General features: G+C 38.6%; 1 protein-coding gene across 1 annotated transcript in view; it reads left to right on the top strand.

The window, feature by feature from the left end:
- The window catches only part of TMEM117 (transmembrane protein 117), a 95,235-nt gene that overhangs the window by 52,318 nt on the left and 23,712 nt on the right, over window positions 1-19,205 (top strand). The window contains exon 6 of the mRNA XM_032221679.1: window positions 4,878-5,037. Coding sequence (XP_032077570.1) covers window positions 4,878-5,037 — 160 coding nt within the window. The remainder of the gene's footprint in view (window positions 1-4,877; window positions 5,038-19,205) is intronic.

Raw genomic sequence — 19,205 nt, 5'->3', positions numbered from 1 at the left:
ATCTAAATGCCATCTATAGAACATCTTGTAAAAATTTTCTCTCAGATTTTGAGCTTGTGTAAATTTCACATTTCTTACCCAGATTCTTTCCCATGTATCCAACATTATTGGTTCCTCAATATTTTGAGCCCATTTTATCATACAATCTTTAACTAATTCTGTTTCCGAATCCATCTGTATTAATACATTATATATCCTCTTTATATGCATTAAGCTTTGATCTCTTATTTGTTTAAGCAGATTATCCTCAACTTGAATAAAACCAATTTTTTTATCTATTTTCCACCTAGCCTGTAATTGCCCATACTGGAACCATGTTTGAACTACCTTCTCCTCTTTTAATACCTCTAAAGATTTTAATTGTAATACCCCCCTTTCGGAGGTAAGAAGCTGTCTGTAGGTAATTCTGTCCTGTTTTTGTGCTGTATTCATATTTTCAATTGCGTGTCTAGGAATTGCCCACATGGGTATCTTGTCATTTAATTTATATTGGTATTTCTTCCAGACCCGCAATAAAGCATTTCTTAAAATATGACTTTTAAAGTTCTTATCCAATTTTTTGTTGAATAACAGGTAAGCATGCCAACCAAATACCAGATCATGTCCCTCAATGTTCAATATTCTATCATTGGTTAAGTGAATCCAATCACTAATTACAGATAATACCACTGCATCATAATATAGTTTTAAATTAGGTAGTTTCAATCCTCCTCTCTCACGTACATCTTGCATTATTTTCATCTTTACCCTCGGCTTCTTTCCTGCCCACACAAATTTGTTGATACCCTTCTGCCATTCTAAAAGGTTCGCATCTTTTTTAAGTATAGGTAACATTTGGAAGAGAAATAAAAATTTTGGTAAAATGTTCATTTTCACTGCCGCTATCCTACCCAGCAAAGATAAGTGCAATTTCTCCCATTTTTTCATCTCTGTCTGTATGCTATGCCAAAGTGGTTCATAATTATGCTTATATAATTTCCCATTTGAAGTTAAAATGTTAACTCCAAGATATTTGACTTTTTTAACTACCTCACATCCTAGCATCACTCCTAATTCTTCCTTTTGTTTAATATTCATATTTATAGCTAATATTTTGGTTTTTCCTAAGTTTATTTTAAAGCCCGACACTTGACCATATTGATTAATCATATTCATTAAAACCATACTAGATTCCTGCGGTTGTTCCAATATTATGACCAAATCATCCGCAAAAGCGCGGACTCTATATTCTTGCTGCCTAATCTTGATCCCTTTTAAACCATCCAAGCCCCGTATTTTATTCAACAATACTTCCAAAGTTATAATAAACAATAATGGGGACAAAGGACAGCCCTGTCTTGTACCTTTTCCAATTTGAAGAGTGTCTGTTAGACTTCCATTGACTATGATTTGTGCTGTTTGCTGTTGGTATATTGCTTTAATTGACTGTAAAAAGCTAAGTTTGTGATTTTCAATGTCCATTCTTGGATAGTAGACAAATCTTCCTTCTTCCAGTATTGCGCCACCAATAATCTAGCTGCAGTTATCAAATGCAAAGTCAAGTTAATCTCTACTGCTGTACAGTCAGTAATTATACATAACAAAAAATAGGTGGGGGGTAAACTTTATCCTTTTATTTAGAACATTTTGCATAATCCATATTTTTGTCCAGAATACCTTAACCTTTTTGTAAGTCTTACCATGTCATTTAATTTATATTGATGTTTTTTCCCAACCCACAGTAAGGCATTCCTTAGAATATGACTTTTAAAATTCTTATCCACCTTTTTATATAGCAAATAAGCAACCATATACCAAATCATACCCTTCAATATTGAGTATTCTATCCTCTGTTAAATTGATCCAATTGCTTAACATTCCAAATTAGAGACTTAATTACCATCATTAGCCCCCTGAAACTTTTTAAGAGCCATCTGAACATCTTGGAATTTAACCTTTGGCCTAGCTCCTCCCACTGCTTCTGATGTAACACCTGTATGCTCCTGAACGGTGACTTGTATATGTTGCTTTCTTAATTCCTGTTCCATCTGTCTAGTAACCACGTGGTCTTGTCTTTGTTCTTTAACTTCTTGTACCTCTGAGAGAACAAGTTGATCCCCCTTGTTAATATTTGAGTGGTTTGCTTTCCATCATATCCTTCTTGTTCTCTTTGTCTAGATCTAGAGGAAGGGGGTTGTCCACCCTTCAGTACGTTTGTGTAGAAATCTTGTGCCTTCCATACTGTATTGAGGCGATGTCTTTTTCCAAGGTAGCTAAATGCGATGCCGGCTGGTGCTTCCCATCTAAACTGTATTAGGCGATTTTTAAGCTCTTCAACTAAAAAGGCATAGTCTTTCCTAGATCTCAGCATTTTAGGTGGTATCTCCTTCAAGACAGTCACCCCCCCGACCCCCGATTTGAAGCTTATTTTTGTAGGATTCCTGTAATATTGTGTTTCTCACATCTCTAGTGATGAAATAGACCACCGGATTCTGATGTAACTTCCAGAGTTGGAATCCCACTGCACGATGCCAACATGCCTGCCTTATTAAATTGGAACTTTAAGCATAGTTTTGCCTTTGACTCTGATTTAATTCTGCATGATATTTGGAACGCTGACACATTGTTTATCTCTAAGCCTTCTCCAATGGCATCTTGCAGGGAATAGGTCCATTAAGCATGCTGTCTCTGCCAGCACACTATATGCAGGCAGTTTCTACTTGGAATAGATGATCTCACAGTCAGACATGTACATAGGAGTTATTGCTAATATCTTGAATTGTCACAGATAAACAATGCAGCTTCTGTGCTCCCTATGCGACATATATGCTTACCACAAGTGTTTGGGGTTAACCAAAAGCATAGCCCAGTTCCTACAATCAGCTTCACTTAAAACCTCCCAGTTTGCATTCCACTTTTCTGCCCATCATGCAGAACCAGACTGGACAAATTTATTGTCCTACTTGAAAGGGTTGACACCATAGAAGCACGATTAGCATCCCTTGAAAAAAAAGACATAATACAGAAAACTGAAGCTCCAACAGCCTGAAATCCTATCCCAACCCAACAACCATAGGAAACCATCAACCCTGCGAGTAATATCTCCATCCTCATCAAAGACATGACTGAACATGAACAGAAGCGTCCCAACACTATCTTATTTGGACTTGAGAACACCAATGGATTGGTACCTTCTCTTCACTGGCTGTAATATTGCAGAAAACCATAATAACACTCTTTTGCTCGAAGTCAATAGAGTCATTAAACATACAATCAATAACTCCCAAAGCCCAAAAAAACCAAACAAATTATCCTATGGTAAAAATGCTTCATTAAAAATATCTGGTGGAAAATACAAAACTGACTACATAGCTAACTTTAAAAACTGCTATGCCACCAGATAAAGACAGAATGCAACAATTACCATTGCAAGCAGGAGGAGGAGCTGTTACACTTGAAATCCACCCGAGCCTTCTATAATTTCGTAAAAGCCAAACTTAAAAGACTTCAAAACAATCAAGCTACTCGAAAGATATGAGAGAGTGGGGTATTAGTGGGGAGTTGATAGCAATAGACAAGATACTTTTGGGGACAAATTTACAATTTCTTATTGGAATACAAGATGGAAGAAGAGCAGGTCAAGGAGACAATGGTTGCATGGGTGATAAACTTTGGTTATAATATACATTTGGACAGATGGCAAGAACTATGGGAAAGGAACAGGAAAATAATATTGTCAATATTGTATAAGGAAAACCTATATAAGATGTTTTATAGGTGGCACCTTCCGTGCACAAGAATCACCAAAATGTTTAGAAATTCATTGCCAAACTGCTGAAAATGTGACCAAGGACCAGGCACATACTACCATATGTGGTGATTGTACCAAAAAGCCAAAATATACTGGCAGAATATCCAAAAGTGGTTGATAGAGATAACCAAAGAGGAAATAGAATTCACACCGGAACTATTTCTCTTGGGAATTATAAACAAGAAATACAACAAGGTGGTTATCTTTTTAACTATACATATTATCACGGCAGCAAGAATGGTATTTGCCCAAAATTGGAAAAACAGGGAAACTCTACATGAAGGGGAAATAATTAGGAAAATTTTTGATCTGCACTGAAATGGATAAATTGACGTGGGAATTGAAGAATAAAGATGAATCAGAATATTATAAGATCTGGGATAAATTTTATCAATGGTTGTAATATAAAAGGAAAACCCCAAAATAGGCATGAGCCAAGATTCATAGAGTGGAGACTAAAATTATGCATAAAATGATAAGTAGGAGAATGTACAAGATAAACACAAACCAACATGGCTCAAAATAGGTTACTTTTCTCTTTTTGTAAGTACGGTATGGATCAAAGGTTAAAAAAATAGGGTGGCTACAATGTATGACTGAAAACCTTAGCATGTATGGCATAGATTCTGCCAGGACGGTTTACACTGTGTCCAACGTTTTATTTTACCGTATGTTTAATTTAAAAAAATCTCAATTTTAAAAAAAACAATTGTGTTTCCCACATGCTCCCAGCGGTATTGGTTGGGTCTGGGGTGGGAGAGAAAGGGATGGGACAGGTCACCCCTACAGTATTCTTTTAGTCACTATTGCTCACTTCCACAGTAATGCTCAGTTTTTTGACAGGCTCGTTGGAGTTTATTTGTAGCAGCAGCAAATTTCATCAATGCTAGTTTGGGGACCTGCCTAGGAATGATAGAGTTGTAGCCCAGCACATATAGAACAAATCTAGTTGTAGAAGATTGATTTACAAGAATATCCATGCAATGGTATTTTAAGTATAACAAAGAAAATGTTATTTTCAGATTGTTTTGGAGGTAGCTATAAAGTAATTAGTAATCCTAATTGAATTTTGAATTTTTCTTTTTAGGACAGTTTTATTTACTTTGACCTCAGTGATTGTGCTGATCATCACAACAGACTGGATAAACTGGGACAAGTTGAATCGTGGATTTCTGCCAAGTGATGAAGTTTCGAGAGCTTTCCTGGCTTCCTTCACCTTAGTTTTTGACCTTCTTATTGTCATGCAGGTGTGTTATTCCAGTATTCCTTCCACAGAGTGCTTAAGTAGCTAGAAATCTTCCTATTCTGATGTATTATTTCATATAAGCTCTTGTGGATTTTACAAATAAGGTGTTCTTCTACTCAAAATGGCATGGGGAAAAATAGAAATAGGATAAACATGAGGTTTTCCTTGAAAAACCTCCCTTCTGAAGTTGAAATGAATATTTTAGCAAAGTAAGGTTGTTTCACATTATCACACAAAAAATCAACAACTTGAATTGGTAGGCAGTTTTATTTTCTTTACACCAAGAACTCCTCCACTTATAATCAGTTTTGGTAAGGACTGCCTCGCCCACCCCCCTCAAGAAAGCGTAGAGTCTTGAAAACCGGGTATTTCAAAAGTTATCTTTTTATTGAAAAGGGGTGAAAGCAAGTCAACATTCAAAGCAGGCTCTGAAACCCTCAGGCTATACAATCCATGATAAAGGAATTTAGGAACCACTCCCAACCATCCAATGTGGATTCCCACCAATCCGCAGGTGTGAAAATGTTTTTGTACCGGCCTCTCTGAGAAAAAGATAAGCAGGGATTCTCAGGATCATCTTCCGAAGTTGCAACTCACATGGTTCCCCCCCCCTTGCATCGCCCAAGAGTTGAGGATTTTCCAGACCTCTGAGGCCCCAGGCAATGGTTATAAATCAGGCAAAAGGTTATACAGACAGGCAAGGCAAGACATAGGATAGTAGGATACGTAGAAAGGAGAAAGAACAAAATGCATCAAATCCCCCCCCCCCCCTTCGTCCACTGAAGCATGGCAGATACATGGATTTGTCAGTTTCTTTCTACCAACCACTGTTTCCAAAAAGATGGATTCTTAAAGATGATCTCATTTTTGTTTTTTTTAGACTTACTGCTAAAATAAGAATACACAAACCTGGACACAATTGCTCTGATAACAAAGATGCCTCGATAGCTCTTTTCTAGTATTTGATCTTTTTCTTTTGTTATAAATGAATTAAAGGGTCTATCAAATCAGAGTTTATTTATTTTTAAAAGTTCTAATTTCTTTTGGTTCTGGCTACATTTCCAAGTTTGATTTAGTTTCATGGTGATCTTTTAATAGCTGTTAAATGTCATGAAACTGTTAACAGTGACATTTTCAGGGAAACATCAAATGTTCTATCATTTTGCATGTAAATTAACATAACAACATGTAGCAACATCATTGACTTAATTTCTATATTATTATTGATATAGTCTTGCTTTGCAACATGAAGCCTTACTTTACAAAGTATGGGCTCGATCCATCCGTTTTAATGTCCTTTTTATTTAACTGATCAGATTACACCAAAAGTTAAACATCTTTTGTACAAATTCAGACAAAGTGTTAGCGTTGAATTGCACAAATGAACGAAGATATATTATACACTGATATAGGAGATTATGCTTACTGGTGTTTGAGAATTGAGCCAATTAACTTTAAAAGGAAGGCAAGTGGTTGCAACAGTAATAGGAACTCTCATATAATTATAACTCCCAAGATTTTGCCATTTCATAAAAATGCTGGTTCTTTAGAGCAGTACTGACTTAATTTCCAATAAACTACCAGTTCTGCTCTTCTCAAATCATTTGTGGTTTGATTCTTTTCCATATGGATGAACATTAGCTAGAGTGATGATATGTACACTGAATATTATTCATCTTAGAGAAAGAAGAATGCTTAGGTCTATCTGCGACAATCAGTGGCAGCCAAAATTTAAGGATACTGTCAAATGAGTCACAAATGATAATGAGGATATTTAGCATGAGAGCATCACTCAGCACTACCTGAAGCTGCATGAGAATCAGGTCGTAGCATTCAACATACATGAATGTTTTTTCTTGCGGATTTTAAGTCCTTTGATTTTGAATACACCAGCTTTCCCAACTGGTTTCATAATGTATATGTTGGATCTCTCTTCTATAAATTAATTGTCAATAACCTTCTTGACCTTGGATTTTGGAACTTAGTTCAGTGTATCTAAAGTGCAGGACATAAAGTGATGAAAAATATTTCAGATGATGAGTCATCATCCTATTATTATCTATTATTAATTATTATTGACAGGGGTGTCAAACTCAAGGTCCGTGGCCCACAAGGTGGTTAGATCTCACCCGTGGAGCTACTCTGTTAGCAGGGAAGTATCAGTCCTTGGTGTCTCGGCCCAGCCCAGGCCGGACTGGGTGCTGATTTACAACCTGCTGGCAGCCATCCCGGCTGGAACATGGCCAGCCTTAGATCCACCTGGAGCCCAGGGGGCAGGGCTGAAGTGGCAGGGCAACCCCATGGGTCGGATCTAAGGCGGGGTCCGGAAACAACACCATCAGTGTCAGTGGTAGGTTCCGGATCCCATTGCAACCGGTACACCAGTTGAGGGGCTCTGCAACATGCGCAGCGCAGGTGGGTCTGGGGTGCTGTGACTGCCAGGCTGGCCCTAAGCAATAGGCAGAGGCATAGGGGATGAGGCACATTATCTGGCCTGTTGGAACTGCTGGGCGGTCTCCCACCCTCATGCTCTGTCCCACAGTATGTCTTTGCTTGCCCATGGTCACTGTGGCTGGGATGGGGCAGGCAGCTGGGCAGCCACCCAGCGCATCTGGCGGGCTGGATTGCGTGCCTCCCCCCATGCCTCTACCTTAGCTTACTGCCATTGCTGCTACCACAAGGTGAGGGGAGGCAGGTGGTGGGGTGGGGGTGGAGTCATCCAACTTCATCTTCTAACTGAACTGTACATGCGGGATGAGTCTTATGCCCACTGCCCCACTCACGAAGGCCTCGGCAAATGGGAAAAGCAGGGAGCTCCCATGCCCAAGAGGCAGCTGGGAATCCACAGTCCACGCAGCGCAGGTAAGTCCAAACCTCATGACCGCTGGGCTGATGCTCCAAGCATGTGGAGGCACATGATCAGGCCTGCTTGGGTAGCTACGCAGCCTGCCAGATGCGCAGCTACCTGCTCTGTCCCATCCATGGTGGCTGTGGGCAAAGACAGACTGTGGGGTTGCGGTGAACCAGCCCTGCCGGTCAATGCCATGCTGCAGCCCTTGTGCGTTCGGCTCCCTCCTTCAAACCTCATCTGGAAAGTGAGCATGCCCCCCCTTCCCATTACTGGGGCTGTTGTGGTGGGAGGAGGCAGGTGGCAGAGTGCTGCAGGAAGCTGTCCTCATCCTCCTTCGCCATGACTGAGCATCATTAAAAATTATAAATGTTCCTGACCTTCCCAGCGGCTGCAGGCAGAAAGGAGGAGTTTCTGGAGAAGTCACCCACCAAGGGGAGGCAGGCAGCTGTCCCCCTTTCAGGGGTTCTTGGCAATGGAGGATTGCCCCCAAACCCACCCTCCTCTATGACTGATGAAAGCAGGGCAGACATAGTTTAGGTGTGCTGGGAGAGGGGTGGGGGATGTACTGAGTTCTCATCTGAATATTTTTGAACCAATCAAAATGAAGATGTTCTTTGAAAAAATCACACTTTGAATTTTGCCATGTAGTGTGCCTCTGGGAAATAAAATGGCTGTTAGAAAGGAGGCTGCACAAAACACTGCACATGTGGTGTGTGTGTGTGTGTGGTTAGATAGATAGATAGATAGATAGATAGATAGATAGATAGATAGATAGATAGATAGATAGATAGATAGATAGATAGATAGACAGACAGACAGACAGACAGACAGACAGTTAGTTAGTGGTGGGGAAAGAAGGCTGGCTTATAAAAAGGAGAACTAGGTGCTATAAAGGCTTGTGGTTCATGGCGATCTAATTTTCCAGATACCAGTGCTATTCCAGCTTTGAACATATCACAGGATCAGGGATCCACTTCCTGATACCAATTAAAATGCCTCAAAGTCCACCAAAATCCCTCCAGGCTCTGTGTTGAAAGACTATTAGTTCATCTCTTTGCCCCTCCACTGTCAATTCAACTTTACTTTGCTCTTGAAATTCAGTGCAATGTAGACCTTCTCAAAATCCATCTAAATTTATCAAAGCAAAAATAAACCTACTACAAAGCCTAAGTGATTTGACTCTAACAACTGACAAGAAACACTTGACTTTTCCTTCCATTGCTATCATGACAAAAAATGGATTGTTGCTTGACTTGCTGAATGCAGGATTCAGTGTGGAAGGAAAAGTTTTGCCTGGCAGAGAGCTATCAAAACAAAATGTTTGAGCATGCAAGAAGGGACAGGAAAGGAGAAAGGGAAAAAAGAGAGACAAAATGAAGAAAATATGGGAAGAGAGCAAGGAAGGAAAATTAAGGAAAGAGGGGATGGAAGAAGAAATTAGAATGAAGGAGGAAGAGGAAGGAAGGAGGGAAGGAAAGAGATTATAATGAGACTGAGTGAGAGTCTCAGGGAAGTCCTGCCTTAGCACTTGGCCACCACAGGTGCACCCCTGCCATGAATCCTGTGTCACGCCCACCCTGCCACACCCACCATGACCACACCCCTTCCCTACCCCATGTTTCCCCCCCCAACACAACCCTGATGCAGCCCTCAATGAAATTGAGTTTGACACCCCAGATCTAAGATATGAAAAGTGGTATAAAATGCAGTTGGATTAGCATTTAGATATTTATGTCTTTTTGCTATTCCAACATTCATAATGTTATGTTCCTGTAGTAAAGGGAATATTAAAATAGTTGCTGACCAACCTGACCAAATGACCATTGATCTATTCATCAGCAAAGAATACACAAAGTTTTGGAACTGGTGGAGTTCCCCCTAGCTGTTTGTTTTCCAGCCCATATGTTCATCTACCGTAAACAAAATTCAAGTTCTCTGAAAGCTAGCTACAGGGGATGAAAAAAGTACAATTTAAAAAGCATCTGAATGATTATTAAAGGAGGACCATTTCCCAGGATGGAAGAAACAATATGGAGTGTCTGGGTGTTTGAATGTTTGAATTCCTAAAACAACCCCTTGATTTTATGTGGCATTTAAAAAAAAAAAGGAGACAATATACAAAAACAAGTTGATTTTAGCCAAAAGGCTATCAAACTCTATATAAACGTTATGTTCTAGACTGCATGTTAGATAATGTTGGCAACATCAAGATACTAATTATATTTTGCATAAATAGGATGTATTGTTAGTGTGTTACATTTTTCATATTCCTATGGAGATTGTCTTGCAAATGTTTTGCCACTGCATAAGAAATACAGTTGATGTTCCAAAAATATTGATCAGCCTCCTCAATCTTTGAAATGTCCAGTATCCTTGCTCTGGCTTTTTATTCCCTTTCTGTCAGTACAGCTAAACATGAGATACTCCCGTGTTTATTCTTTCTCATTAACTCTTAAGATTTATTGAACAACTATGAGGAAAATGTTGAAAAAATGGTTTTCTTCTGCTTTTGTTTCTGTTTTGTCAGCACACATACAAGACATTACAACATCTTTCTGTAATATGTCAAATTCTCAGTTATGGCATATCCAGATTGAAAGCATGAGTGGGGGAGGGGGGTCACTGCTCAGATATTTCTATGGAGTAAAACCTTTGGTCTTTCCCAATGCCTTTCCACTGTGATTTAACTATTAGTTATTGAACTAATTTCTATTATAGAAAACAGAAATGTTACAAAAATGTTTTTTTCCTGAACTTTGGTTGAATGAGAAAAAAAGTCCAAAAGCATAAGTGTCATTTTTAAATACTTATATTCCTTGTATTCCCATTCCCTATCTGGGTATAAATTCGTGTATACAAAGTACCTTCTGAGAATCTACTTTGTATAACTGCAATGAGACACAAGATAAAAAATACACATATATTATCCTATGCAACTCTGAATATCATTATACTGAAGGCATAGAATGCTATTGTCTGCTATCACTATAGTTACTAAATCATTCTTTTGACTATGAAAAACGAAGTGACCTTGAAGGTATTGAGCTCAGGGAGAAACTTCATTTGAAAATCTTTGGCTTTGTTGCACTCTCCCTCCCCTATCTCCCTCTCTCTTGTTGTCTTTCTGGGTTCAGTTCAAGAGGGAAAAAAACACTGGAAACATGGAGGTTGCTTGGAAAGATGATTTAATGGTGGCTTGAGCTCCTGAACAGAAAAGGGGATCACATGCTTTAAGATGTTGGGTAAAGAAGAAAGGAGACCAAGATGCTGAAAGTTCCTGGTTTTATGCCTTTGATCTTGAGCTTGTATTCTGATTGGTTGTCAGATTCCCATGGGGCCATGCAGGGGCAACTCTTTAGTCCAAGTTTGGTTGCCTTGCTGGTTGATATAATTTACCCAGGTGTCTTGTGGTGAGTTTCTGTAGAAGGCTAATCCTACCTTATCTCTTATTGCACTTATGTTTAATTGCATTATTGAGTGAAGTTTGTACAGCACAGTTGTTATTCATTTAGATATTTATCCAGGATGTATGACTGAGATGGCTCATCTTATTTACAAGGTGGCTTTGGCATCAGTAAATTGTTATTCCAGTAAAATCAGGTTGACATTGGTTGGTAATAAATTAGAGGTTTAAAGAAATAAAGCAATAAGTCTTCTAACTCAACTAAGCCAGCTTATTTCTGAAAGAAATATAAAATCTTTACTATAGTAAAAGTCGTATTTTCCATGTGAACATTACATAATATGAAGTAAACACACTGAAGAATTCATGTGTGATTTTCTTCCTATTAATTTATTATGTTATTGCAGCCTTCCCCAGCTGGTGTCTTCTAGATACTTTAGAAATCAATCTCCATAATCTCCCAGTCATTGCAGAATACAGAAACTGAAATTCAAAGTACATGCAACGTATAAAGCTTGGGAGAATTGTGTTTCACCTTACATACAGCTACATTTAGCAACAGGAAAATAACAACAACATACTATGCAAAAGTCAGTCAAGATATTACAGGAATCTGCTATAACAATTTTACTAATTTTAAATTAGTACAATTTATTTTTTATTTAGGCCTCGTGTTAGGGATGCTTATTATTGAATGCACTGCTTATTAGAATAGATTAATACATTTTATGATGATAATTGAAGAAGTTAAGGGACAAGAAGACTGAGAATACTGCCAGATCTAATCTGGGTCAGTCATTAGAACCAGCTTTTGGATTTGTGATGGAGCCCATCCTAAGGGAACTTCTCTTTACCAGAATGTGTCCTGGCTATTCTATGCGTCGTATTTATGTGATGCCTGGTTGTGGGTGACTTTTTAATTATTGATTGGGGTGTTGATTTTCGATCATTAAGTCATAAGGCTGTTGTTTCCTTGTGCTGCCAAGTCCTCTGCTGTACCTGATAAGCTGGTGGTAAATCAGCATTCCAGTTGACTGACAAGGGGACCATTTTTCAGGCTTCAATCATTTCCCTGGCTATTTTTGTACCTGCTTGGCCAACAATCATAGTAACTGCAAAATTGAATTACTATGTCCTAGTTCAAGAGGAATATGAGTATGATGAATGAGTATGATGAAGTATGAGGAATTTTTCTCACAAATATTTATTTTATTTCTTTTAAAAAACACAAATATTTCATCATTCGTCAATCATTAAGACATTGAAGTACAATTTTTTGTGTGTGTGCCCCTCCCTCCCTCCGCCCCCCCAACCCCCCTCCTCCTTCCCCCCCGACTTCCCAGAACCCGTACACGATATGGATTTTTAACTAACACAGTCTAAAATCTATTGAGAAAAAAGAAATAAAGAAATTAATGACATTCTACATTGACCTTAGCTTCTTCTTACTGAACTAACTTTTAGCAGTTTAAATCATTTCTGATCTTAAGCATAGGCTAACTGGAATTTCTTGGTCCCGTATTTATTTTGTATATAGTCAATCCATTTTTTCCAGTCTCGTTTATATCTCTCATTTGAATGATCTTTAAGATATGCCGATATTTTAGCCATCTCGGCTAAGTTTGTGACTTTCAATGTCTGATGATCTCTGGAGAGCCAGGGATGGAGGTCATGCCTCCATCCTGGTTCTCCTTGACCTCTCAGCGGCTTTCGATACCATCGACCATGGTATCCTTCTGCGACGACTGCGGGAGGTGGGGGTGGGAGGCACTGTCTTACGGTGGTTCTCCTCTTACCTCTCGGACAGGTCGCAGTTGGTGTTAGTTGGAGGGCAGAGATCGACCCCTAGGCCCCTAACATATGGGGTGCCGCAGGGTTCGGTCCTGTCCCCCCTCCTCTTTAATATCTACATGAAACCGCTGGGTAAGATCATTCGACGGCACGGGATAAAATACCACCAGTATGCGGACGATACACAGTTGTATCTGTCCGCCCCGTGCCAACTCAATGAAGCGATGGACGTGATGAGCCAGGGCCTGGAGGCTGTTAGGGACTGGATGGGGGTCAACAAGCTTGTTCTCAATCCAGAAAAGACCGAGTGGCTGCTGTGTTTCCCTCCCGCGAATTGGCCAAGTGTTCCATCTCTCAGGCTGGGGGGTCAAATTGTACGCCCCTCAGATAGGGTCCGCAACTTGGGAGTCCTCCTGGACCCACAGCTGACTTTTGAACACCATTTGTCAGCTGTGACCAGGGGGGCATTTGCCCAGGTTCGTCTGGTTCACCAGTTGCGCCCCTACCTGAACCGGGAGGCTCTCACAACAGTCACTCGTGCCCTTGTGACCTCTAGGCTGGAGTACTGCAACGTGCTCTACATGGGGCTGCCCTTGAAGAGTATTCGGCGACTTCAGCTTGTCCAGAATGCGGCCACGCGAGCGATCGTGGGTGCGCCTCGTTTCACCCACGTAACACCTATCCTCCGCGAGCTGCACTGGCTGCCTGTTGATCTCCGGATTCGCTTCAAGGTGCTAGTTGTCACCTACAAAGCCCTTCATGGTATTGGATCTGGATACTTGAGAGACCGCCTGCTGCCAATTACCTCCACTAGACCAATAAGATCCCACAGACTAGGCCTCCTCCGAATTCCATCAGCCGCCCAGTGCCGACTGGCGACTACCCGGAGGAGGGCCTTCTCTGTGGCTGCTCCGACCCTGTGGAACGAATTCCCCGTGGAGATTCGTACCCTCACCACCCTTCAGGCCTTCCGCACAGCCCTTAAAACCTGGCTGTTCCGACAGGCTTGGGGCTAAAGACTTGCAGCCCCACTCCGAATGGTATGATTGTTGTGTTTTTAGTAGTGTATGGTCTTTTTGTTCTGTAATTTGTTTGTTTTTCCCCCTCTCTTGAATTGTGAGCCGCCCTGAGTCCCCTCAGGGAAAAGGGCAGCATACAAATAAAGCAAATTCCAATTCCAATTCCAATTCCATTCTTGGATTGTAGGTAAGTCTTCCTTCTTCCAGTATTGCGCCACCAACAGTCTTGCTGCAGTTATTAGGTGCAGAATCAAATTAGTCTCTACCACTGTAAAGTCAGTACATATACCTAGTAAAAATAACTGAGGAGTAAACTTTATCCTTCTTTTAAAAATATTTTGCATAATCCACCATATTTTTATCCAGAATGCCTTAACTTTTTGGCAGGTCCACCATATATGATAATATGTAGCATCGAGAGAACCACACCTCCAACATTTAGGCTGTACATTCGGATACATAGAAGCCAACTTTTTAGGATCTAAATGCCATCTATAGAACATCTTGTAAAAATTTTCTCTCAGATTTTGAGCTTGTGTAAATTTCACATTTCTTACCCAGATTCTTCCCCAGGTATCCAGCATTATTGGTTCTTCAATATTTTGAGCCCATTTTATCATACAATCTTTAACTAATTCTGTTTCCGAATCCATCTGTATTAATACATTATATATCCTCTTTATATGCATTAAGCTTTGATCTCTTATTTGTTTAAACAAGTTATCCTCAACTTGGATAAAACCAATTTTTTTATCTATTTTCCACCTAGCCTGTAATTGCCCATACTGGAACCATGTTTGAACTACCTTCTCCTCTTTTAATACCTCTAAAGATTTTAATTGTAATACCCCCCTTTCCGAGGTAAGAAGCTGTCTGTAAGTAATTCTGTCCTGTTTTTGTGCTGTATTCATATTTTCAATTGCCTGTCTAGGAATTGCCCACATGGGTATCTTGTCATTTAATTTATATTGGTATTTCTTCCAAACCCGCAATAAAGCATTTCTTAAAATATGACTTTTAAAATTCTTATCCAATTTTTTGTTGAATAACAGGTAAGCATGCCAGCAAAATACCAGATCGTGTCCCTCAATATTCAATATTCTATCATTGGTTAAATGAGTCAAATCACTAATTACAGATAATGCCACTGCATCATAATATAGTTTTAAATTAGGTAGTTTCAATCCTCCTCTCTCACGTACATCTTGCATTATTTTCATCTTTACCCTCAGCTTCTTTCCTGCCCATACAAATTTGTTGATACCCTTCTGCCATTCTAAAAGGTTTGCATCTTTTTTAAGTATAGGTAACATTTAGAAAAGAAATAAAAATTTTGGTAAAATGTTCATTTTCACTGCTGCTATCCTACCCAGCAAAGATAAGTGCAATTTCTCCCATTTTTTCATCTCTGTCTGTATACTATGCCAAAGTGGTTCATAATTATGCTTATATAATTTCCCATTTGAAGTTAAAATGTTAACTCCAAGATATTTGACTTTTTTAACTACCTCACATCCTAGCATCACTCCTAATTCTTCCTTTTGTTTAATATTCATATTTATAGCTAATATTTTGGTTTTTCCTAAATTTATTTTAAAGCCAGACACTTGACCATATTGATTAATTGTATTCATTAAAACCATACTGGATTCCTGCGGTTGTTCCAATATTATGACCAAATCATCCGCAAAAGCGCGGACTCTATATTCTTGCTGCCTAATCTTGATCCCTTTTAAACCATCCAAGCTCCGTATTTTATTCAACAATACTTCCAAAGTTATAATAAACAATAATGGGGACAAAGGACAGCCCTGTCTTGTACCTTTTCCAATTTGAAAAGAGTCTGTTAAACTTCCATTGACTATGATTTGTGCTGTTTGCTGTTGGTATATTGCTTTAATTGACTGTAAAAAATTATCTCCTATCTGCATTTTTTGCAATATCTTCAGCAGAAATTGCCAGTTAACTCGATCAAAGGCCTTCTCAGCATCCAAAAATATAAACGCAGCAGGGATCTGGTGGTTCTTTCCCAAATATTCTAATGCATTAATAATTAATCTGACATTACTTTTCATCTGTCTCCCCTGTATAAAACCTGTTTGGTCCATATGTATCAATTGTTGAATAACCAACATTAACCTATTTGCTAATATTTTAGTAAAAATTTCATAATCTACATTCAGTAATGAAATAGGTCTATAATTTTTGGGTTGGGTAGTATCTTGATCTTCTTTGGGTATCAAAGATATAAACGCTGTCTTCCAAGATGGAGGCACTTTACCTTCCGTTTGAATCATATTAAATAATTCTCTAAGAGGTTCTACCATTTCTAACTGTAAGTTTTTATAGTAAACCGCTGTCAAGCCATCTGTACCTGGTGCTTTCCCTGACTTTAATTGCTTAATTACCTGCAAGATTTCTCCCGAGGTTATTGGTTGATTCAATTTTTGCCTGTGCTCTTCTCTAACTGAAGGTATTTTCTCTTTGTCTAAATATTTGTCTATGTCTAAACCATTAATTTTATCCCCTTTATACAGTTCTGTAAAAAATTCCCGAAAAGCCTTTTGAATCTCTTCCTGTTGAAACACCTCCTTCCCTCTGTAAATCAGTTTAGATATATTTCGAGTTTTCCTTTTTTTCCTAATCTGATAAGCTAACCATCTGCCAGGTTTGTTTGCGTTGCAGAAAGTATTGTGTTTTGCATATAATAAATTAGTGGCTACCTGGTCAGAGATCAACATGTCAAATTGAGATTTTAATATGTTAATAGCTTCCTTAACCTTTGTATCATCTGGGTTCATTGTTAACTCCAGCTCTTTTCTCTTAATTTCCTCTTCCAGTTCTGTTCGTTTTAACCCTTGCTTATTTCTATGTGTTTTATTTATATTCATCAAGACTCCTCTCATATACGCTTTGCTTGCATCCCATACAAATTCCATAGATGTACCCTTATTCATATTCAAAACAAAATATTCAGATAGTAATTTTTTACAATCATTAATATACTTTTCATATCTAAATAAGTTTTCATTCAATCTCCAAGACCTTCTTGCCTGCACTACCCTTCCCAACTCCATCCAAACTGGGTTATGGTCCGAAAGGACCCTAGCCGCAATCTTTGTTTTCTTGACCCTAGAAAGCAAATCATTAGTGGTTAGAATAAAATCAATCCTTGAAAGGGATTGATGCCTGTCCGAGAAGAAAGTGAAGTATGAGGAATTAATAGGGTGAATTAGAAATTCAAGTAAATGAGGGCAGATATGATATTGTTGCCATTACTGAAACTTTGTAGGATGAAACCCACAAATGGAACATACAGCTAGAGGGATTTAAATTTATTTAAATCTATTTATGAGTCCCTTTAAAGTGGATATTTCTACTAGAGATTCCTTGCCAGCCATCAGAATTTAGACATTTCCAATAAAGGTTCCTTCATGAAAGCTGCAGGTCCAGAATATACAGGTCCACAAGGAATCATAGCTCTTGATCATGTATTCACAGAGAGTGGCTGAAAATGCTCCTTCTATTTGCAGGAGGAAAAGAGGGGTGGTTGGCTTAAAAAGCAGAGGCTGAACAGCATGAGATAGTTGAAGAAGAAGTTGAAATCTGAGTCTTAAAAGTCTAACATCTCACTAAAGTTTCAGAATAAATTTTGAATTACTAAGAAAAATGAAATCTAAATAAAATGAAGCAACAGCTTTGCTCTGTGGCTTGGAAGCTGCTTGAAGCACCAAGTTATAACATTTCAAGAAGCCTTTGAGGCACAGCATAGTAAGCAGTCCAGAGCCATACAGTCAATAGACCTAATTCATCATCATCACCACCACCATGAATCATGATTTATTTTGGAATAAAGGTTACATCACAAGAGTTCAATTTCAGTAAAAAACCCTTTTTGCATCACAACCCTATTTGCATTTATTTAAATATAAACCCCAGATTAGGATTAGTTCTAGGATACTTCCATAAAAGAGTTCCTAAAGTACCAGTGACATTTTGCTATGCATGTCCTCCAAGATTCAATAAATTAACCACAGTATAGCTGGTCCTTAATTTAAAAATCACAATTGGGACTGGATTTGTGGCGGTAAATCAAGTAGGACATGACTTTACAACAACAGTTTTTACGATGATTGTTAAGCGAATCCATCTTCCTCAATGGACAGGTTTTGCTGGAAATCACAGTGCAGGATACTATACTAATTGTAAATGTAAGCTAACTACCAAGGCCTTAATTATAATCATTTGACCGGGGGTGGTGGTGTGATGATCGTAAGTGCAAGGGCAGATTGTTAGTCACTTTTTCCAAGACTGTTGTAATTTTGAACCATTGCTAAACAAACAGTTATAAATCTATGATTACCTGGAATCCACTAATGGCAATCAATTCTCCCTGTTTCTTTACATGATCTAGTCAAATTTTGATTATACTCTAGTAACTTTTAAATGATGAAAAGCACAGAGATTTTACCTCCATATGTGCCTATACACAAATGTACACACAACCTAAGAAAACTTTGTGCAAATTGGGGTTTTTTTTTCATAACTGGTTTCATTCCAACCATGTTAAATTGGAAAGTGACATTTATTTCTGTGTTGTTTGAATTGTCTGTTGGTTTAGAACTGAGTCAGAATTAGGATGGTTCAAAACATAAATTACAGTTTTTACAACCCTGGAATAAAGAGCCTAGGTACTTATGGTTTTCTTATACATATTGATTACATCCCTGACCTTTCAACATAAATGGGAAAAAAGTTAAGGGAAATTTGATTAGACATTTTTAGAGTCTTCTTTGCAATGCGATGTTTGGCACTAAGATTGACCATATCATGAGGCAGAATGAAGCAATTATCTTGGCAGTTGTCTGAAGGAAGGTTATGTAGTCCTTAAGCCATTTCAATTTTGCTATGGAAGAGAAGGACACCTGAGGTGCTCAGTCCCATAAACTATGTCAAGGAGACAATTCAGTCGCCAGTCCAATAATATTTGGGAATGCTTTCTTTATATTAGGCAGGAAAATATCTTGACCTGCCCCCAATGAACAAAATTTCCAATTGCAGAGGAGATTTTTAAATGTACTTACGTAAGTAATTGAACATACTTA

The sequence above is a fragment of the Thamnophis elegans genome, chromosome 7, assembly GCF_009769535.1.
Source record: "Thamnophis elegans isolate rThaEle1 chromosome 7, rThaEle1.pri, whole genome shotgun sequence".
Lineage (NCBI taxonomy): Eukaryota > Metazoa > Chordata > Lepidosauria > Squamata > Colubridae > Thamnophis > Thamnophis elegans.
Note: the sequence above shows the minus strand (reverse complement) of the source record. Positions and strands in the feature narration are given on the sequence as shown.